Source organism: Tenrec ecaudatus, chromosome 2 (genome assembly GCF_050624435.1).
Source record: "Tenrec ecaudatus isolate mTenEca1 chromosome 2, mTenEca1.hap1, whole genome shotgun sequence".
In the NCBI taxonomy this organism is placed as follows: Eukaryota; Metazoa; Chordata; class Mammalia; order Afrosoricida; family Tenrecidae; genus Tenrec; species Tenrec ecaudatus.
Window position 1 is genome coordinate 114,016,927 of NC_134531.1, and position 22,856 is coordinate 114,039,782.

Consider the following 22,856-nt stretch of genomic DNA (forward strand, 5'->3'; position numbering starts at 1 on the left):
AAAATGTTTTGAGAATGATGATGGCAACAAATTTACAAATGTGCTTCACACAATGGATGGATGCATGATTGTGATAAGAGTTCTACGAGCCCCCAATAAAATGATTTTAAAAAGAAAAAAGAAATCAAACAAGAAAAATATTAATATGTACCCTCACCAACAAAAACACAAACAATCCAATTAAAAATATGAACAAAGGGCATGAACAGATACTTCACCAAAGAAAACACCAAATAGCTAACAATCACAAGAAATGTTCACAATCATTAGCCATTAGAAAGGTGGAAATCAAGAGATATTATTTCACCCCTACATTAATAGAGAAGTTTAAAAAGAAAGAAACGCCCAGAAAACCACCAAGAATTTAGTCATGAGCCCTTTTGGGGCAGTAAATTATTTTATCTTTAGTAAATTATCTAATGTGGCTTTTCTACCTAAAGTCTCTGACTCACACCTAATAACCTTTTCCTGTCTGGATCTGGTAAGAAGGTGGGCGAAGATACAGGTAAGATTCACGTGAGCACTTTGGAATGACCTTCCTGCAGCTGTGTAAATTAGTCCTCTGAGAAGCAGGAGTGGGAGATCTCACTGAGCATGGGCTAGCAGAACACGTCCTCGGGACCTGAGAGGCTGTGCAGTGAGGATCCTAGATCCAGACGACAACTCTACCATCAGAGGAGCCGCAGCAGAACCAGAGGCCAGACACAGGACAGGGCGATGGACTTCCCAACTCAAGGAGCAAGTGAAGATGGCATGCTTCCCTGCAGGAGGCTGGCTTGTGGAGTGGAGTGTGCCTCTAGACATGTCACTGAGGAGCCAGGGCTTGCTAACCCACAGAGCTTGCCCTGAAAGACTTCATGTTGAAGCTGTCCCTTTGGGCTTTTATTAGCAGACCTGAAACTGTGTACCCTGTCCTGGTAAACAACTACCCTAACCATTTCTCATGGGCATTACAACTTGTTAACTTCCTTAATATACCCTTTAGTCCCGAATTTCATCTGTGAGTTTCTGAGTATCCACTGAAATAGAAACACACTAGTGTGTATGATTCAAAGATGACAATTACAAAATTTGAATTTGGCGAAGGGAAAAGTATCAGCACTAAAATTACGAATACTCAATTTGTAGAAGGCTATGGAAGTCAGTGGAGCCCACAATCCATCTGCATAGTATCTAGTCAGCCTGAGCTGCTGGCAGATCCACTCTAGCCACAGGCAGAATCTCCAACAGCCTTACTATGAGGCAGGGACCACTGTAATCTTGAATATGATGAATCAAACTTGATACTTGGCCAGTTGACCTCCCTAAAGACCCGAACAAATTTGCTCTGGGTGCAAGTATCTCTCACTTGTTCCATGACAGAAATTTCTTCCTGGCTTTTGGAATGCTGATGGGGGTCTTTTCTTTCTTATTATTTGCACTTTGGTCTTTATATGATTTTATCCGTACCACCTTATCTTGATTTTGTTTTTTTTGTTATTTCTGCTTTGTTTCCCAGTGGGTGATGCACAGGAAGAGCGGATGCACAATGATAAAACCTGCTACAGGGGCTGATGGGGAAGCAGGGGTGATGAGAGGAGGGAAAGGGGATTTCAGCCAAACCGAAGGAAGGCAGGAGGGGTGGGGAGCACTAGAATTGATTGCACAACTACTTTCAAGGGTAGGAATGTTCTAAAACGGATATGGTAATGATTGCACAATTCTCACTGATATAACTGAATGATAGAACAATTTAATTATGTGATATGCAAATTATGTACCAATAAAACTGTTATAATAAAGTTAAAAAAAGAAGTTGGAATAGAAATATCATAGGGTCCAGCAAACCCAGGAGTAGATATATTTCCTAAGGAAACAAAGAGCCACAACACAAAGAGATGTATGCACACCATGCTCAGTGCTGCACGATTCACAATAGCAGAAAGATGGAAACCACCTAGCTGCCCATCTGATGACTCATAAATCCATCAATGTCACAAAATGAGATAAATCATAATACATGCACGCAGTGGAATAATATGCCGTGTTGTAAGTAACATGAATCTGTAAATCAGATGAAGGAGACTATACCCACAAATTGATATAGGTGTGGTAGGGGATATTTGTACATCAGGCCTGCAAGTATATCCATAATGTAGTAGAACACATAGTGTGTACAATTATGAAGACTTAGCCATAGTCAAACTTGGCTTGAAGGAACGAGTCAAGGGGCCTGGGGGCTCAGGACTATGGTGTCAGCGCACACTGAGGTCAAATGGCATTGTGTAGTCCACAAACATAGTCAATGTTCTACATTCTACTTTGCTGCACAGTGACAGGGGTTCTTCAACAGATTATGAGAGGTCATGTAAGGTATTGATCTCTCCCAGTGCAGAAAAAAGAAGAATGTAGAAAATCAAAGCTACAAGGAAACTATTAGTTCAAAGGACTGTCCTAGGGGAAAATCATCACAAGATTACAATAGTGAGGAGAAAACAAATTTTTATTCAGCATATGCATCAAAGAGAAAAGAGAAGGGAAACAAGCTGACACACCATGGAGGCCATGTCTGCCAGAATCTGAAAAGCCATGCAATGTTTGCTGCTTTTATACAGAGCTGGGAGCGATTCAGTTCTTACAACAATGAGATAAACATAAGCAGTTAAGTCCTGCGAAGCCTTTGTCAGTGCTTTATGATAAAGACAGGAGGGTCCATTGTTGATCTATCAGGCCAGAATTGGAGCACAATGGTGCTGGCTCTCTCCAGCTCACATATCGAGGTCCTGATATTATGACCACCCTTAGCCCACATTCATCCTTCCCTTAGCTCTTTGTCTATGTTCCTGTGTATTCAGTGTGTATGTATGTGCCTCCAGCTGTCTTTCTCCCACAAAGACCGCTCTTCCCTACCTTCCTGCATTACCAGGGAGACTGCTCGGTGCTACAGTTCTTTCCTGTCTCTTGGGACTGCATTTTGGCAGCTCGGTGATCAGAAAGTATACATGGAGTACACAAGATGGCCTTTGCACTAATTCTAAGGCTTAGGCTGAAACTCGGGTTCTGGCAGGGGTACCTTTGCTCTTAGGTACGAACTTGAGATAAATGGATCACATGACACCCACCCGCCCAGATGGTGTCTACCTACCACTGACCCCTCTGGAAGGAAACATTGGGAGGTTCTGGATAGAATGGGGTAAAAATGTGGAATAAAACTCAAAGTAAAAAAAAAGACCAGGTTTGGCTGGTGGAACAGACATGGGGACACGCCCCCACTAGGCGAAAACACTTAGGCAACACGTAGCCTTCAAGCCCAGAACTAAACTCACCCCCATGGTTCAACTTTCAGTCACCCACAAAAGGCTATAAAAGGAACACTGGTAAATAAATAAAAGGAACACTAGCACCTGGGAGGTCTGCACTATTTAGAAGCATCAACCGTAAGATCAAAAGGGCAGCACCTGCCCAGGGATAATGCTCAGAAGGCAGGAATCAATAAGAAAGAAGAATGAGGGGACACAGTAAACGCAGAAGACGCTGGAAGAGGGCTGATGCGTTGTGAGGAATGGCAATCACTGCCACAAAATAAGGTGTGTAGGAATTGTTGAACAGAAAACCAATTTGCTCTATAAACGTTCACCAAATTACAATTTTTAAAAAGGGCAGGATGGAGGCAGGGGTGGACACATTAGTTAAGCTATAAATCCATGATCATAAAACTCAAGTGTGTCCACCACACGGACCTGCCATCTTCATTTCTGACCTAAGCACTTTGTTTCTGCGAAGCTCTTCCAAAACTGGCTTCATCTGTAAGCCTGTGACACGTCCTACCTCTGCATCAGAAGCTGACCTTGTTTTCTTTCTCAAAAGGAAAAAGTAGCCACCTAGTGGAAACTCTTTCATCCTCCTGCTACCAAAAATAAAAGACTTAATCAACAGCTCCCCGCTGTTATTTACTAACGGATCTGTCCTTAGAAACAAGGTCAGTCCCTTCACCTCTTATTTACTCCATGGCTTTCATTAACTACACTCCCCATCCCCCCATCCCCTCACACGCTCTCAAAGGCTGGTGAACTCTTTACACCACCTTTCACATTTTCAAGTCTCTCCTAGTGAACAAAGACACAGACACCCACTTTGACCCTACATCCCCCTACATACAGCTTGAAGCAAACTGCTCTCCTCTCTTCTTTTCAGAAGTGTCCATGTCTCTTTTCCCATTTCCTCTATCACCTAGTGGGGCGAAGGAGGACGCTTTCTCCTCCCGTCACGAGTGACGGTCTCAGAAACTCACAGGCTCAGGTCCAGCCTGCCTACAGGATCCTATGACACAGACGTGACTGGGGCAGGGACTTTAGTTTTGGTGTCATCACCTAGCGCCTTCTCACTCTAGGTTCTGCTCCCCCACGTTCCCAATCTATTTCTAGAACATAATGTTAATATGACGTGGCTCCGAGTGTTTACATGAAAGGTTGGTAACTATTAAATATAACTATATAAATATTTTTCATAGGTGACTGTCCAGGGTTCTAGGATTATACTTCTAACAGATTTAAGATTGTCAAACTCACTGCCATCGATTGGATGCACACTCATAGCGACCTTACAGGACAGGGTAAAACTTCCCTATGTGGGTTTCCAAGGCTGTAAATCTTTATGGGAGTAGAAAACCGTGTCTTTCTCTGGAAAAGAGGCTGGTGGCTTGGGACTGCTGACCCAATGCGTAACAACAATGCCACCAGGTTTCCCATTTAAGATTGCAAGAGATGCTAATTGCCTAGCTGTCTATGTGCCTGCCACTTGGCACAGCTTTTTTTCTGTGCCTCACTGATTCTTTATCCAAACTTTCTGAGGGTGCTACTAAACTTTTCTTGTCACGGATGAATGTTCAGGTAATCTGCCGGTTCTATTTGCATTCCTCTCGATACCTTCTGCCCTGCTGCTCACACCTGGATGACTGCTCTCCAGTGCTACTGCCCAGATGTCGTTTTGGGTAACTTCCTTCAGCACGATTCAGGGAATTCCTTTTGCTTCTTATGATGGAGCCCATATTTCCAGGGCTCATGCCTTCGGCTCATCTTATGGCATCAACTAGGAGGTGGGACACATATTACAAATGGTAGCAGAGAAAATTTGCATTAGCAAGTCCTTTCTTTGAGATCTGGGGTTTCTGAACATGTCATTATTCTACACAGAAAAAATAATTTATCTAACCATAATATCCTAAATTGAAGATAATTTTCTACCAAAGCTTGGTAGCAATGCTCCAGTGCCGCTTTCTTTCTCTAGGATTGGTAATTCGGCAATCTGATTCCAAATCTGGATTTTGTCACCTTTTGTGTCTAGATTTCTCCCTCTCTTCCACAACATTCTAAGGATGTTTTCTTAATCTAGAATGTTTTCAAGTTTCATGATAATAGACATTGGCACGGGTCTAATTTTTAAATCTATTTTATTGGTCACTCAATAGATTCTTTGCCTCAACAAAGTCACATCTTCAGTTTTGAATTTTTTCATGAATTATTTCTTCACCAGTTTCCTCTCCTCTCCTCTCTTTATTTTAAAACTAGAAATTGCATTAGTCAAATGCTTGATAAACTGATTGGATAATGTTTTCCTTATTCCCATACCAGGAGCCTTAGAAAGTTCATGGGAAAATGCCATCATCTTCTAAGCCCGCTCTCTCTGAGCTTTTGGAAACCCTCCTGTGAGAGTACACTCGCATTCATGCTGTGGTCCTACTTCTGGAAGAGCGCCTAAGATTCCACATTTCCTAGGGCTTAAATTCTGCCACATTAATCTCGAGTTTCAAGAGCTCTTTTTTATTGTTTCCTTTCATCGTTACAATACCTTGTTTTTTATAAAGATAATAATTTTTGTTTTTAGAAGTTTTCTGTTTCCCATTATGCTGTCTGTGAGTCCCTTTCTTAGTGTCTGATTTTTTAACCAGACATCTGTCCTCAAAAGCCAGGAGACCATTGTCTCTTTCTTCATATTTAAACCTAAGGGACTAGAAAACCTTCTGGGTGCTGCAGAACATATTGATGATGGCTTCCCTACAATGTAGAGCAAAAGAATGGGGTAATCACAAACATTTCACTGGATGATCACTTCAAGTATCTGCAGGTCTTTCCTCTTGTGCATCTCCATTTCTTACAATGAGACACTCTAACTTCATACTTTGAGGCTATAGCGTGTTCTCTAGTATTTTGCAAATACATAGAGAGGAGAGCTAAATGTTTAATTAGCGGATTTTCAATCACTTGGTTTTTCCTCTGGTTACACTTTCTCTGCCTTCTGTGTAAATTAACCCTCTTCAACAAAACCATCTAATACCGGAGTTTCTCATAGTTCCATCCTGGCTTTGACTTTGCATTCTATCTATGCAAACGACCCAGTCAGTCTTATCTGTAGTACATATTGCAATGAACATCTTTAAGAAGATGGCTCACAAATGGGTACTTTCTGCTTAGTTAGTGTAGCTCCTGACTCATCTCCAAAAACCTATTAGAAATCTGCTTAGAATTCTCAAAGGTATAGCAAATCCAAGATACGAAAAATCAAACCCAGTTACCACCTTCAAGTGTGTCGTGCCCCACTGATCCTTACTTCAGTGCTTTCATTGCACCTGAACCCATCAGGTTTTATCACACTGCATTTTCTTCTTGATATCTGCCTCTCTGTCTCCAACAGCAACCCTGCAAGTCCTGTGACCTTACCTCCTACCAGCGCTAAGACCCACGGCCTCCTGTGACCTTACCTCCTACCAGCGCTAAGACCCACGGCCTCCTTTGACCGCCACATCGCCACCGTGGTCTAAACTCACCATCTGAATACCCAGGACTCCGCATGCCTGCATAGTGTGTTTCCTGCAGTCTCCATTTCTACTTCTGCTCGGTTTCACCACCATGTCTTCACACAATCAAGCGCATCTTTACATGCTAACAACTTGACTGTATACCACGTCTCAGCCTAAGACAGTGGTTCTCAACCTTCCTGATGCCGCGATTCCTTAACAGTTCCTCATATTGTGGTGACCCCCCAATCGTAAAATTATTTATGTTGATACTTCATAACTGTAATTTTGCTACTGTTATCGGGCAACCCCTATGAAAGGGTCATCTGACCCCCCCACAAAGGGGTCACAACCCACAGGTTGAGAACTGCTGGTCTAAGAACTACTGATTTAAGGACCAAAGGGAAGTTTTGAGCGATGCATATGAGGAATGTACTCAGCTGCTAATAGAAAGATTGGAAGTTTTCATCTACCCAAAGGTGTCTCAGAAGAAAGGTCTGGTGATCTGAAATATCACAGCGATTGAAAATCCTATGTAGCACGTAACACAGTTCAACTGTGAGATGAATGCAGCTCACCAGGAGTCAGTTACCTCGTGGTGAGGCACCTGGGTAAGGGCTAAGATGCTAAACAAGAACTGTGTGACTTAATATCTGACAACGTCTTTCTCTCCTGGTTCATTTCTAGCAGTTTTCTTTAGTCTTATACCCTCTTTTCCTGTTCACAAATGTTCCCTACTGGCTTCCATCCCATGGTTGCAGCATATGCTAGCCCTCGATTTGGACACACTCATTCCCTTATTTCTGCTTACTGCTCTAACAGATGCCAGTTTAACCCTCCAGTCTCAAGGAACTGAATTCGTCCTCAACTATGACTCAGCAAAAATGCCCTTGATAATGCCGGCTCCATTGAGGGTTAGATGATAATTTTCTGTATGCATGTTGTTTCAATCAATGGCAGTGGGTTTGATTTTGGCTTAAGAATCTACCATATAACTCCTTTGAGTAGAGTATATCAAAGTCATAATTGCAGGTGCATTTGTGAAGTTCAAATATTTCTTCTTTAATAGATTGCAAGCTGCCAAATGGCAGGGACTTTGCGAACTGTTGCCTAATACAGGGTCTGGAATACAGAATACAGTGAGTATGCTAAGTGTGGAGACTGAACCTAAGAGAGAAAACGTGCTGAACTGTCTCAAAGATTCACAGCCTCAGAAGCCCTATTTAGCATCACCACGAGCCTGAGTTGATTTAATGGCAGGGAATTTGGCTTCTGGTTTATTTATTTCACAATAAACCACTGACAACACTGAAAATTTTCACATCTTTTCAAAACACATCATTTGGGCAAAAAAGGATTTTTCTATTACTAAATGTAAATCCTTGATATTCTTCCATGCTGATGGCAGTTTTGGTCTAAACAAGGCTTCAAGCAGGTTCATTCTCGTTCGACATCCTCCCTCCCCTGCCCCCCTTCTCTGAGTATTTGCATTTCCACCTCAGACATACTGAGTCAACATCTATAGAAGATCCCCAGGGGATTCGTCCAGTGCTCCAGGTGATTTTTATGCCAATACAAGTATTATGTGTACATAGGAACGACTGGATGGAAGCCTGTTCAAATGTCAGAGCTAATCCAGCTGGGATTTGTGCTTAGCTGGTGCACAGTAAACGGTGTGGAGCTGAAAGCAAGACTGACAAGGACAGAGCACTGATAGCAGAGGGAAACCCACAAGACTGTGCTTTAGGTCTCTTTCACAGCACACAGCGACGGCTGGCCCCGGAGAACACATATGCCAAATAAGAGACCTTTCTTCCGAGACACAGAAGCAGACAGAAGACCCCACGGCTTCTCAGGCGAACCGATTCTCCTTCTGGTAAATTGAAATAGTCTTTGCCCCGAACTGTGCCAATGAAAAGGATCCTGTGTCGACTCGCCACAATCCCTTCTCTGTGTTTCACAGGAAGCCAGCAGAAAGAAGATCTCAACAGAGAAGTCATTAAGCTTAGATTCAGGAATGTATACGCTCCAAACTATTTCAAGCAAATTGGTTCGGGGTAGGGAAAGAAAAAGTATACGGTGGTATATGTTAGCAAAATCCACTAAACTCATGTTTCCAACATATCAGAGTCTAAATGACTATCTGCTAAACATGTGTAATTATTTAAGGAGTACTGATATTTTGCATGAAACACAACAAAAAGCCATCTATTTTAGGACACAAATACCAAGTCCAGTTCCGAACGCATTTACTCATTCCCTGCAGCCATGTCTGTCAGCACGCCAAGTGTGTGTACTTCGGAGCGTTTTCTAGTGGTGTTGCTTTGGCTTTGAGCATTGTCCGTGTTAAACAAAACCATGTCGTTCCTAAGGAGGAAGCTCATTAAGGCCTGGGATTTGGGGGGGGGGGGGGGAAGAACTATGAGACTATTTTCACTCGGTGGCTCCATGTGTGTGAGTCGAACTGAGTTCCATATAGCTTCCAAAGGCTAACTTTTTGGAAGTAGATCACCAGGCCTTCCGAGATACCGCTGAGTGGACTCCAACGGCCAACCTTTCACTGGCAACCCAGCACTGCACCAACCAGACTCGTAGGTTGGGGACAGAGGCAGGAAATGTCTCCCTCTTGTCTTTTCAGATGTGTGGATTCTGGATGGCACATACAAGTGGATTCAAATCCAAGGAGGGCCCCAAAGGACAAGCGACAGTAGTCGTCTCCCTGAATGTCAGTCCCCACACCTGTGAATGTGAGAAGATAATACCAGGCCAGTTGTTCTCTGTTGGTACTCAGCTCACACCGCCCTTACGTGATCTCACTCTATTGCCAAGACAAGAAGTGAGAAAATCACTTTTTCCTGGATGCCTTTGCCAGGTGACTTCCAGTTAGAGAGGCAAGCGCAAAAAGGAAGCCATTTTGCTTCTGGCAGCACCCACGCAGCCGGACAGAGATGGGTTGCGGCAGTGGCACCTCGGCAGTCAGCGTGAGCCGCCCCGTGCCTGCGAGCTTGCCCACAGCCATGTGAGCGGAAGCCGGCCCTGAGTCCACTTCTGGCACCACGCCTTGTCTTCTTCATACCAGAGTGCAGATGCCCCAGCAGCGTTCAAATCTCTGGGCTCCTGCCTTCTGCCTTTTAGTTTTACCCTTTCTCAAATCTTTGCACCAATTCTCTGTATCAATCTCTCGCAGCTAACATTGCCGAGCAGTTTGTTCAGTACTTATACAGCCTGGTGCATACAAAATACGTGCTACTTATTATTCCGTCATTCAAACTAATCACTTTTAGCTTCCCATTCCTGAACCCTCCAGATGAAGGTGACACGGAGCGTGCTCGTCCGAACCACCAGAGGCTTTCAGTAACGCCGGGCCTTGTTAGAGAAGGTCGGGGAAAATTCTGGGAACTGGCAGACATTGAAGGCATCAAGAGGGAAGAAAGAGTGCGTGAGCGAGTATGAAAAAGGGCACAGAGGAGAACTCTGATGGTTATCAGAGAACAGCCTGACCTGAACTTCTTGTAATTAGAAGTCAGTCATAAAATAACCATTATCTGGGTGTCGCCCGGTCGTGTAGGAGGGAAAGGGATCTCTGCTAAGTTATTTCCAGGCCTTCATCACATATAATTTGTCACAGTGCCCAGTCTCTTTGACAGAAAGTCTAAAACTTCCAGATACTAACTTAAAATTAAGCACACATCTATATAACCTCACAACATTAACCTGCCCTTTAGCTAAAAGGTACCCGGATTTACCTCTCTGTGCTTTGAAAGAGGCTTTCTCCTGCCTGGACTATAATGTCAATCCAGACTGCAGAATGCTCGGCTTCAGCTCAGGAGCCTGACTCTTAAATGTGTTTTGTCAGGTCAGGTAGGATAATTGAGCATATGTTAACACAAACCTAAAAAAATGTATAATGACAAAACAAAAAACCAACTCACTGCCATCGAGTTGATGCCAACTCTGAGTGACCCTGTACAGGGCAGGGCAGAACTGCCCCCTGTGAATTTCCGAGATTCTAACTCTTTTGGGGAGTAGAAAGTTCTATCTTTCTCCCAAGGAGCAGCTGGTGGCTTCAAACTGCCGACCTTGCAGTTAGCAGCCCAACGCTTAACCACTACACCAGCAGGGCTCTTATTGCCATTTATAATGTTATAAATAGTACGTCACATAATAACATATACAATACATAAATAAGTTTGCCGGTTGAAATTAGTAATTTATTAGTCTTCATTAAAACAGAGCAAGTTCCTGTCAGTGTTTTGCAAGATTGTTCTCTAGAACTCTGGCTGTTTCTGAAAAGTACCGCAGGTCCCTTCACTTATGTGAAACGGGTAAGCTTCCGGATGCCTTGGACAACTGGCAAGGACATGCGAATTGCTATGTAGACAAATGGAAAGTTCATGGGCTTACCTCCTCCTCATTGGCTGTGCAGAGTCAGTATCACTTCCACAGGAGGGGTTCCGGCGGCGTGTGTAGGGGAACTTTGGTGATTTCGTCCGGTCACTGGGAGAGTTGTAGAGTCCACTGCAGGGAAAGAGCCATGGTCAGCAACTGCCTGAAGAGCAACCCCCCTAACCCGAATCTGGGGGCGAAGTCAGAGCTGTGCGCGCCGCCCTTCCAGGGACACATGGCGCGGGGGGCATGTGGCGACAGAAAAGAGTGATCCGATCAACGACACCAGGAAAGTCCTAGCGTTCCATCATTTGTGTCCCTGGCTCTCGAGAGTAAGAAACGCACCATTTAAATGAGGACAACAATCACAATCTCAATTCACATTATTGATCAGCCAACTCGTCCTCGGTCAGCCTCTGGCTGAGCTAAAGACTTGGCTTTTCTTCCCTACTTCAGTCCATCTCCACATTACCATTAGATGCTTAGGGTTCAATTATTGTATCTGTTTAATGAAAAAGAAGAAAAAAATGGAAATGTAGATGATGTTTAATTTGTGGCACCAGGAAGGTGGGGGCTAGGGAGTGGCAGGACTGTCAGTCGAGCCCCTGGGCAATCGCTCCAGGACTCATCCCTGGAACCAGCCTAATTACACGGACAACAACTTACAGTGCAGCTCTGTCACTGCTATGTCAGAAATTAAATATATCCTGATGTTTTTAGAAATAAGGGTCTTCTAGAATCCTAATCCATCAGTTGTTGGCAACTAAAATTTGTAATAGGAACTGTGAAATATGGTAAATTGTCATTAATATACCATTTACCCTTTTTGAAAATACAGTCTCTTACTCTGTACCTAAAATACTCTAGTTTTTCTATTGGTTTTTTTTTTTCCGGTCTCTTCTGGAGAAAGTTTCAGAGTAGAACACATACCAAATGATACAGAAATCCCAGTCACTTGATCTAGCGAGTCGCACAGAACTTGGGATTCCTTTATGTAATCAACTGAACCGACTACCCCCTTCCCAGTTTACACAATCAGTGATTCCTTTTACCTCTGGGGGCTGCTCTCTTCCCACGGTGCATGGGATTTGCTTCTTTGGGTATCAGGGCTGTTTTCATTCTTTGCTTTTTTAAAGCTTTAATTAAACACACAAACAAAATAGGAAATTAACTAGAAGCTCAAAGTTAGGTCATCCACACATTTATTTCTCCAGTAACAATTATTTAACAAATGTTTTCATTTGCTTGTTCACATTTGTGATTCATTCAAAAACACACAACCGAGTGGCAGCCTGAAATGTGGAATTCTCTAGAAAGTGCCTTCGGGCTTCTCTCTCCTCTTTCTAGTTTTGCTGCTTTAAGTCAACCAAAGTCACACCACTCATTGTTATGAAACATTTAAGAGCGTTCAGTCACAGAAGAGGAGGCAAGGATAATAGATGAGCCAAGAAATGAAAAAGCTGACACAAAGACGGAAACCTGGGCTGTGTGGGCTAACGGGGCGGGCTCCTCTTGACCTCAGTGACCTGAGACTTATGGCTCTGGATGTGGCTCTGAGTCTGTGCAGGACGCTCATCTCTGGGCAGGCGTGGGTCACCCAAACTGACCTTCCTCCAGTTTCCGCCATACTTTGGCATCATCCTTCCAAAGAGAATGACTTTCAAATGCTACTTCCTGACCTAGTATCATCTTTCTGCCCTAGGAATGTAAATATATCTGAGTTGTTATTCAATCCCAACAAATTGTTTTAGAAACACATGCAGAGACACAGGGCAGTGGACGCACCAGCAGTCTCCTGGCACCACTGGAAAAGGGGGAGTGTGGGCTCTCACCTTCCCAGGAGCCTCAGCTCAAGAAAAAGACAGCTACTTAACTTCAAAGCCCACTAACCCTGGCTCTACAAGAAGCCTTTCATCATAACTGTCCTAGAACTTGACCACAGCGGAGATCTTTGTAACAGCCAATGAAGAAGACACAGAGAAAAGACAAGGTGATTTCAGAAAGAGAAAATATGCGTACATCGTAAGAAAGTCACATCTACCATACAGAAGTTAATAAAGTGCAAACCTGTGGAATGGGATATTTGGCAAAGACATACTGCTGATGGCATCAATATAGTCAGATGTACCAGATACATGTTATATTGGAACAATATATGATTTTTATAGTGGTTAAAAAAAAACTTTGGAGGATCAAATTCCCAGAATAGAAACTTACCTATTTTCTGAAATGGGGAAAAATAATATGGTAGAGATTTAGTGCAATACTAAAATGTGTGTGTGAGAGAGGGTGAGAAAGCAGAAAGAGAAAGCGAGGATGAGAAAAAAGGGAGCATTCGAAAAAGGAGGAGATGAAAGGGGAACTGGGAGAGTAGGCGACAGTAACGCATATGAAATCCTGGGTGGTAAATTAATTGCATTCACTCCCTAAGCTATTTCTGATCTGGGGGCTGAGTGGGAAAATCTGGCATCCCTGCAGGTATCAGTATGATCAGGAGGAAAATGCAGTTGCCAAGGGGGTTGAGCTTCTGTACATTCTAAAAAGGCTTGGGATCTGAATTTCATGGAAGATTACTATTCTTACGTTGGACTGAGTACAAACATGCCCTATACATACAGATTAAGTTGGCTCTCTGTGCGTCCACAGCTGCGAGGCTGCACTGGGAAGCGGAGGAAACTGAAGTAAGTGGGCAAAGAACTTGTCTTTCCAAAGCGAATCTATGAAGGGAGTGTCCTGGGATGGAACAAAGGAGAAGGTGGGCGGCACCCTGCAGAAAACACTGCAACCCTGGGCCTCCTCCTATTTGAAAATTATCTTGCAGAGGGCTTGCCAGCTGGATTCCTCCAAGAAGCCACAATCCCACTGAGTGAAATGAATCATTATTTACTAAGAAGAAAGGGGAAAGAAAACCACCAGATGATCTACGAGCATCTCCACGATGTGTAGGGAAATCTCTACAGAGAAATGGTGATGACTTCTCATTTCCAGGGGCCTCACTAGGACTGCTGGTGTCGCCTGGTGTACTAGCTCACCCCCGAGTCGACAGAGAAGAGAACTTACGGTGGCAGGGGGGCCAGGCCATGTGGCCCACCCCTCCTAATCCTCTCACCCATCCTTCCTTGCCTGGAGCTCCTCCTGCTTCCACTGGTTAAGGCAAAGATTCACCTGCCACACCCTGATTGGCTGGTGAGTAGGGGTGGGGTTGGGGTGGGGGGCTGGAGGGTGGGAAGAGGGTAGTAAGAGTTTCCACAGTGGTGACATCACTGCCTGGGAGGCCCCTTCCCCCTTCAGAGCTGGCCCACTTGCCCTGGGGTCACTTTGACGTCACCTCTTCTCACAGTGTCAGTCCGCTCGTCTACAGCCCCCTCGTGAAGCCATTACTCATTGTGTGTCTATTGTGTTATTGTCCCATACATCTAACTGGCGATAACAGAGAACAAGGCTTATCTTTCAGGGAAACAATCCATGTAATATAGTAAGTGGAGGACTGCCGCTGGGGACTGCCGCTGGGGAAAGTGAGGCGGAGACCAGGACAACTCTTCATCCATATGCAATCCCTGACTTCCGAAGCGCGATGCCGCCTGCTCAAGTCTGCACACCCTCTGTGAAGGGGCACGGTCCAGTGCACCACTGGAGTGAACACATTACATTCAACATGAGCATCATCTACTTTACTCCCCAAGTCCCCGGTAGATGACGCCACTCTGCTGTGCAGCACAGAATGCAGCTTACAGACTATCTGGGACATCACCTCGCGGTGGTAGCAAGAGCACTGCATCGCCATGCTGGCATTTGGATGTATTTCTGGGTCACGGCCTATTTACTGGAACACGCTGATCGAAAATACTGGTTAATTGTCAGGATGAAAGATTCTTAACCCTGCCATGAGCAGGAATTTTTCTTCTTTTTCTCTCTGATAGCACATAATTGAGAGTTTCTTCCATTAACTGCACTGACCTTTTCACCGGTGACGGTGCGATGATTTTAGTGGTTACTTCATTCTCCCCATTTTCCATATTTGAATTAATCCTGTTTATGCTGTTTGATCCTAAGAGGCAAAATGGGGGAAGAAAGATCAGGAAACGCAAAACATTTGTTTTAAAATGCCACTTTAGGGACATACTGGTACATTTTACCAACACATGAATTGTCCAAATAACGATTCCCCCAGAGAATACAAGATGCTATTTCAAACATGTATTAAATCTTCAACGAAACAATGTCCAAGAGGGTCTATAGAATATAAAATGGGACTTTAATTTTAGACTTTTAGCTTCAACAATATTCCCACTTCTTTAAGTATTAACATGATTCTAAGAAATTCAATACCACATATTAGAATATGAAAATCAACAATCAGTTCTTGATCACTGTGTGACAAAGATGCCTTAGCTAGTATTTATTTATCACAGTCCTCATTTGAACCTAAACAATAAGCATTTCAAGCCTGAGCTCATAAAGCAAAACTGGAAAGACTGGTTGACATATGACTTGTACACTTCAAATGCAAAAAATGTTTAATGTACTTTTTACGCAAACACTTTTAAAGTTCAAGCCAGGCTTTTCATATTCTGCTATTCCACAGATTTTAGTAGATACCAGGTAGACCAGCAGAGGGAGCTGAGAGCAGACACAATGTTAGCAATTAAGTTCAAAATTAAAAAGATAAGCCAGACCCAGGACCAGATGGAAGGTTTGGGTCCCCTTCTTAGGACAGAGACTGATGAGACTGCAGGCATCAGATCAGCAGGCACCTGGCTCTGGGCACTCTGCAGGCGCAGGGAGAACAGGCCTGCTGTACGCACTTGGTTCGGGCCACTCTCCGTGGCATCCCAGCAATATGCCTATAGTTCTCATTGCCTCGGAGCAACCTATAGGGGAAGGTACAACTGATCCCATGGCTTTCAGAAACTAATTTTTTAAAAATCATTTTTGGGGGGCTTGTACAACTCATCACAATCCATACATACATCCATTGCGTCCAGAACATTTGTGTATTTGTTGTCATCATTATCAAAACATTTGCTATTTGAGCCCTTGGTATCAGCTCCTCATGTTTCCCTCTCCCTTATGAACCTTTGATAATTTATAAATTATTATGTCATGTCTTACACTGTCCAATGTCTCCCTTCACCTACTTTTCTGTTGTCCATCCCCCAGGCAGGAGGTTATATGTAGATCCTTGTAATCAGTTCCCCCTTTCTACACCACCCTCCTGGTATTGCCACTTTCATCACTGGTCCTGAGGGATTCATCTGTCCTGGATTCCCTGTGTTTCCAGGTCCTATCTGGACCAGTGTACATCCTCTGGACTAGCCGGATTTGTAAGGTACAATTGGGCTCATGATAGTGGGTGGGGGGGAAGCATTTAAGAACTAGAGGAAAGTTGTATGTTTCATCGTTGCTACATTGCACCCTGCCTGGCTCGTCTCCTCTCCATGACCCTTCTGTAAGGGGATGTCCAGTGGCCTACAGATGGGTTGTGGGTCCCCACTCTGCACTCCCCCTTATTCACAATATGATTTTTTGTTCTTTAATGCCTGATACCTCATCCCTTCGACACCTCGTGATCACACAGGCTGGTATGTTCTTCCATGTGGGCTTTGCTGCTTCTGAGCTACATGGCTGTGTGTTTATCTTTAAACCTTTAAGACCCCAGAAACTAACTCTTTATGGGATAGAAAGTCTCATCTTCTTCCCACATGTCTACTTAAAATCCTTGAATCCACTCCCACTGCAGTGTCTAACTGTGGGGTGCAGGAAAGCAGTACGCAAGGAGCCCTGGTGGTACAGTGGTTAAACACTTGTGTGTTATTGAAAAGTAGACAGGTGGCTCAAAGCCACCAGCAGCTCTACAGCACAGAGATCTGGCAATCGGCGTTCATAAAGAAGCCCAATAAGGTAGTTCAACTCTGTTCTATAGAGGCACTGTGAGTTGGGGATGGGCTATGTTACATATGGCAGTTACATAATCTGTCAACTTGAGTGAAGGGGTGGAGTCTAGCCTGTCAATCAGGCCATAGCCAAGGAGGCCTCTGTGTGGGATGGCCTTCTCCTGAGGATTCTGGGAACTCTTGCCTTCCTCCCTGAGGGCAGGTTACACAGACTCTTTGCTTCACATTCCTGTTGACAAGTCACATGGAGCTATGCTGATGGAGCTTGAGCCTTAGAGCTGGAGGAGCCACGTGGAGACCCACACCAATGTTGAGATGCTTCCACTGTCACTGGACCCAGAAGACCTCCTACTCACTGGCCTTGACCTTCCCGCATCCAGCATCATTGCATGTGTTGAGCGAGTATGAAGAGACATTTAAAGGCTGGTATCAGACACTTGGGCTAATAATGGACTTATGGACGTGATCTGGACTGGGCCAGGATATTATTTCAATATACAATTATTCTTCGATATAAAGCTCTTTCTTACACACACACACACACACACACACACACACACACACACACACACACACGAGTTTCCCTGGCTTTGTTTCTCTAGTCTACCTGAGCTAACACAGGCTGGTTTGGTTTTAGACACAAAGGGACATTATGTCAACCATTTCTACATGTGCAATTCAGTGGCAATGGCTACATTATTTAAGTCATGTGATCATTCTCACCTCTTACTTTTTACTTCAAAGAAGACCTCAGGGGAGGGCTTAAGGTTTTGCTTTAAGGTTTAAAAATTGAAGATTCTTTCTGGGCCACTGAGAGGTTTAGAGTCACAGAGATGAGTCTGTGATACTAAAAAAAGTTAACATCACTGAGCACATGTGTTGATGTAAGTACTTTATTTCCTTATGTGATGCTCAAAATAATTCTATAAAGTACCATGGGGTTAAGGATTTTACTTTACCCAGAGAACTGGTCTTTGTTCCTGAAAGAAACCCTCTGAAATCTTGGCATTTCCCCAGAGATTGAAGTGTCTTTGATGGAGTGAGCCTCTGACTGGAACACAGAGTGAATGCTAATGAGGCTCCTGGGTGAGACCCGGCCGGACCAGCAGACACACCATGTGATGCTACTCCATTTCAGGAGTGAAGACATGATTCCATCCATCATGATTACGTGAAGAGGCCCCAGGGCAGGCTGGACCTAGAAGCTCCATGAGCTTCCTGGTGGGTGACAGATTTTGATGTCTGCGGGAGGTTAACACGCCCTTTGGGACGTGGAAGGGCTGCATCTGGTAGCTCAACATCGATCCAGATATTGTCCTATGAGCCTCTCCCTTTGTAAGCTTTTTGATATAAGAAAACTATAACGATAAATGTAGAAGCTTTTTTTAAGTACAATAAGGTGTTTCATGAAATTATTAAACCTGAGAGACCATACAGAACTGAACGCAACTGCCCCTCTGGGTTTCCAAGGCCATACGTTTTTATGGGAACCCATAGCTTCATCTTTCTGCCAAGGAGAGCAGGTGGATTCAAACAGCCGACCGGGAGGCGAGCAGCCCAGCACTTAACCTACTTTGCCACCAGGGCTCCTAGGAACACTTACATATTCTCCAAATTGGCCATTTTCTCCCAGAGCGGTGGAGGCATGTGTGACTACCCATCAGTAAGGCAGAGATATCAAATACTTGCTCCCTACGCTAGTTTTCTAAAGAATTTGATGTGGACAGAACATCAGAATGTTGTTCCCTTTTGTAATACTGAAACAGAAAGGTAAGCCTGAAGGCAGACGCTGCACTGAAAGTGAGCTCACCTTGGAGCCAGGACGAGCATCTGAGGAACAGGGACAATGCAAGCATGATGAGCGAGAGACCCAGAGTCTGTCGCAGTAAGTCTCACTCGTGATGAAGGGCTGACACCAGTTCTCTTGATGTGTGTGTTTTCTCCTTGTGTGTTTTCAGACATCTGCAGGGACCAGTCACTATTTATTTTTCCAATGACTACTATTAATAACATCACAAGGGAAGATTCTCAAAATTTCAGGCACAGAATTCTCAAGTAGCTGTTTCTCATCCGGGAAACTGGCATGGCCTTGGGACAGTGATAGTGGATGTGTGTGCTGCTGGGTTGTTTTTTTCCCATAGCAACCCCACGTGACAGCCCCATAGGGATTTCTTCCTGGTAAGCTTTATAGGGGCAGATTGCCAGTTCATTTCCCAGCAGAGCTGCTAGTGAGTTTGAACCACCAGCCTTTCAGTCAGCAGTCCTGCACCTAACCACTGCGCTACAGGGAACCTGGGCAGAAGCTAAACAACCCGCACTGTCATCAAGTTCATGCTGACTCACAGCAACTCTACAGGACAGGGTAGAACTGCCCCTGTGGGTTTCCAAGAAGGTAGCTCTTTACAGGAGTAGAAAGCCTCATCTTTCTCCCAGGGAGTGGCTGGTGGCTTCAAACTGCTGAGCTTGCGGTTAGCAGCCGAACACATAACCACTCCGCCACCAGGGCTCCTAATGGGGCTTTATCTACAGCCCAGACAGTACATATACCCCAACAAAACCAGATGGAACAGTTTCCATTAAGTTTTATTTAAAGGTGATGTTGCTGCCTTTAGCAGGTATTACTAATTTGTACTATAAATGAAGGTGTCCTGCACGTACTAGGGCTGTTTCCCTAGGAAGCCTGGTGGCGCAGTGGTTATGCAAGGGGAGAGAAAGCTATCTACCACCCTAAAGAGTTACAGTCTTGGAAATCCACAGGGGCAGTTCTACTCTCTCCCATGTGATTGTTATGAGTTAGAATCAACTGGTTGGCAGTAAAATCAGTTTTTGGAGGGGCCGGGTTACAGTGCCGGTAACACCACTCAAAAGAGCCTGTAGGAATGGTGAACATCATGCTAACCCCAGGCTTTACACAGTTAACCGGAGAACCCACCTTTAACCTTTATCTGACATTTGAGACCAATTCCTTTTGTTAGGTGCCATTGAGTTCTCCCCAACTTCTGGTGGTAAATGTGAGTGTAACAGAATGAGGCATTGCTCATTCCTGCATCATCTTCATGATCTTGGAGATATTTGGACACATTGTTGCAGCTACTATGCAAATTCATCACACTGAAGATTTCCTTCATTGTTTGCTGACTGTTTATCAAATATGATGTCCCTTTGTAGCCACTGGTTTTCCAAATGGCATGTCCAAAGTAAGTTTCAAGTACCATAGCAACAAGCAAATAACCACAGCCTGGCAGATTGAAAGGTGGGTGCTGGCTAGGCTGATTTCTTGCTGTTAGATGCTGACAATTAGTTCTGACTTAGAGCGACAGTGTACATATCAGCGTTTCATTCTATTGTTCAGTTATAGAATGGGTGTGGAAGGTGAGTGGGTGACATTAAAATGAAAAATGTCACTTCTGTCAGAAAAAGGACAATTAACTAATGAGCAAAGTAGGACTGTGATATGATTTTACCTTAAGAACTCGCGGGGGTAGCGGGAAGGGAAGGGAAAAATGAGGAGCTGATGCCAGGGGCTTAAGTGGAAAGCAAATGTTTTGAGAATGATGAGGGCAATGAATGTACAAATGTACTCTACACAATTAATATATGTATGGACTGTATGAGCCCCTAATAAAGTGATTAAAAAACAAATAAACATAAACTAAACTATATCTGATACTTTAAGAAAAATACAATCTGGACACCGTATAACTATCCCCAGCACAATAAATTGAGTTCCCGTAAAGGAAACTTGATGTTATGTTGATTATTCAATGTGACCTATTAGAAGACATATACATGAATTAAGAGTAAGTATGTATTTAGCTTCAATCTCACAGTAACAGTGAAAAATCTTAGTTTCACCAACTTTAAAGTGGACATTATGGAAAAGAAAGCAGGTGTTGTAGTGAACCAGATATTAATAAGACATGCATTGTCTTCCTCGACAAATCATCACACAGTAGAATGGTTAAGACAACATTCTATTGAGACCACTTAAAATTAGCTAAAAGCATTTCATTCATTTTACATATTGTTCCTACTGAAAAGACAAGGGGCTGAAAATAATAATTTATAATTTATCAAGGGTTCAGGAGGGTGGGAGGGGAAAATGAGAAGTTGATATCAAGGGCATAAGTAGAAAGAAAATGTTTTGAAAAGCATGATGGCAATATATGTGCAAATGTGCTTGGCACAATGGGAGTATGGATTGGTATAAGAGCTGTAATAAAATTATTTTCAAAAAGAAGATGCAATATGAAAATATCTTTAAAAAAGACAAAGGGCTCTATTTCAAGAGGTTCACCAACCTATTATCATGGAAAGTTGTTTTTTAACAGAACATACATGGAATTACGTAAAATAATTCAAACTATATAATTTGGAAAATATAGGTATGTCTGCATCCAGTTGCCGTTTCTTTAAAGTGCACATGCCTGCATCTGTCTGTTCATTCCAGACCCCTGGTTTTCTAAAGTTTAGACTTTCAAAATCCCAAGGGTATTGCTTACGTGTGTGTATATGCTTCTTTACCGCAAAGATACACACTTGACCCCCGAGTTTGCTCAAGGCACAAGTATTTCTCCATTGTTCCACAACAGAAATTTCTTCTCTGGCCTGTCAAATATGGATGGTTCTCTTTTCTTTCCTCTTCTTTATTTGCATTTTATATTTATATCATTATTTTCTTCTTGCCATTTTGGTTTTTATTGTTTCTATTGGGTTTTCCAGTTGGTGAAGCACAGAAGAAGCGATACATAGAGATAATGTTTGACGTTAATTGACATTTATCTGGGATGTGGTAGCGGGGTTGGTGGTGGGGTGAGGGAGTTTGGGGAGCAAACAATGACTGTGGAGGAAGCACTAGAACTGATGGTGATGATGTATATACAACTATTTATAAAAGTGATTTAACCATGGAAGTGTATGAGATGTGAATACTATATCAAGAAAACTACTACAGAAAAGGAACTAAATTTGACCAATGGTTACCATGGTGAAGGACAAAGAGTTGATGCTCAGGGGCCTTGAGCTTATGTTGATGGCTATTAAATCATTTGGAAAAGAATATCAATAATGGTTGTACAACATGAAGAGCATGATCAGTGATACTGAATTAAGCATGTAGAGGTTGTGGAATTGGAGACTGTTTTGTTGTGTATATTTTTGCCACAATCAGAAAAAATATTACATGAATAACAGTGAGCACAAGGAAGAACATGTTCTAGACTTGGATGTTGTGATGATGTGCAATTCTTCTGGGTATGATTGAATTATTGAATTGTATGGCATGTGGATGAAGTGCTAATAAAACTGTTAAAAACAAAACCAAGCACTCATGTATCACAGAGCAGGCTTTTAAGATAATAGATAACATTTTACATAAAAAATTTTAAAAGGGCCAAAGGATGTAATTTTCAGTATATGGCAACACTGACATTTTAAAATTGAACTGTTATTATGATTTTCTTAAAGGTACCTGATATAATAAAATAGCAATTTGATACCTATAACCAACTATTTTAAAAATACATGGTCTGAGCTCTTTAACAACTGGAAATGTCATATTACTCTCTTTTTTTCCTCCTTGAATGCATCTCAATTCTACTTAATTGGCAATTTATCCTAGAAATTTATTCATCATTCAATCATATTTTTGTCACAAAATATGAAATAGAATAGTTTATTCTCCATAAACCAGGAGGTCTATGTACTGAAAAATTCTTCTGAATAAGTTTTCATTAAATCACGATCAGTTTGTTATTATGTAGAATTCTTAAAAATAAAAAGTGTATCTTTACAGGAAAGTGATT

At 43.0% G+C, this 22,856-nt stretch overlaps 1 protein-coding gene across 2 annotated transcripts in view; it reads right to left on the minus strand.

Moving 5' to 3' along the window:
• Nucleotides 1-22,856, minus strand: part of EPB41L4A (erythrocyte membrane protein band 4.1 like 4A) — a 273,865-nt gene that overhangs the window by 47,597 nt on the left and 203,412 nt on the right. For both annotated transcript variants that reach the window (XM_075541381.1, XM_075541380.1), the window contains exons 13-15: nucleotides 15,116-15,206; nucleotides 12,211-12,294; nucleotides 11,177-11,290 (exon numbers count right to left, since the gene is read on the minus strand). In XM_075541381.1, coding sequence (XP_075397496.1) covers nucleotides 11,177-11,290; nucleotides 12,211-12,294; nucleotides 15,116-15,206 — 289 coding nt within the window. The remainder of the gene's footprint in view (nucleotides 1-11,176; nucleotides 11,291-12,210; nucleotides 12,295-15,115; nucleotides 15,207-22,856) is intronic.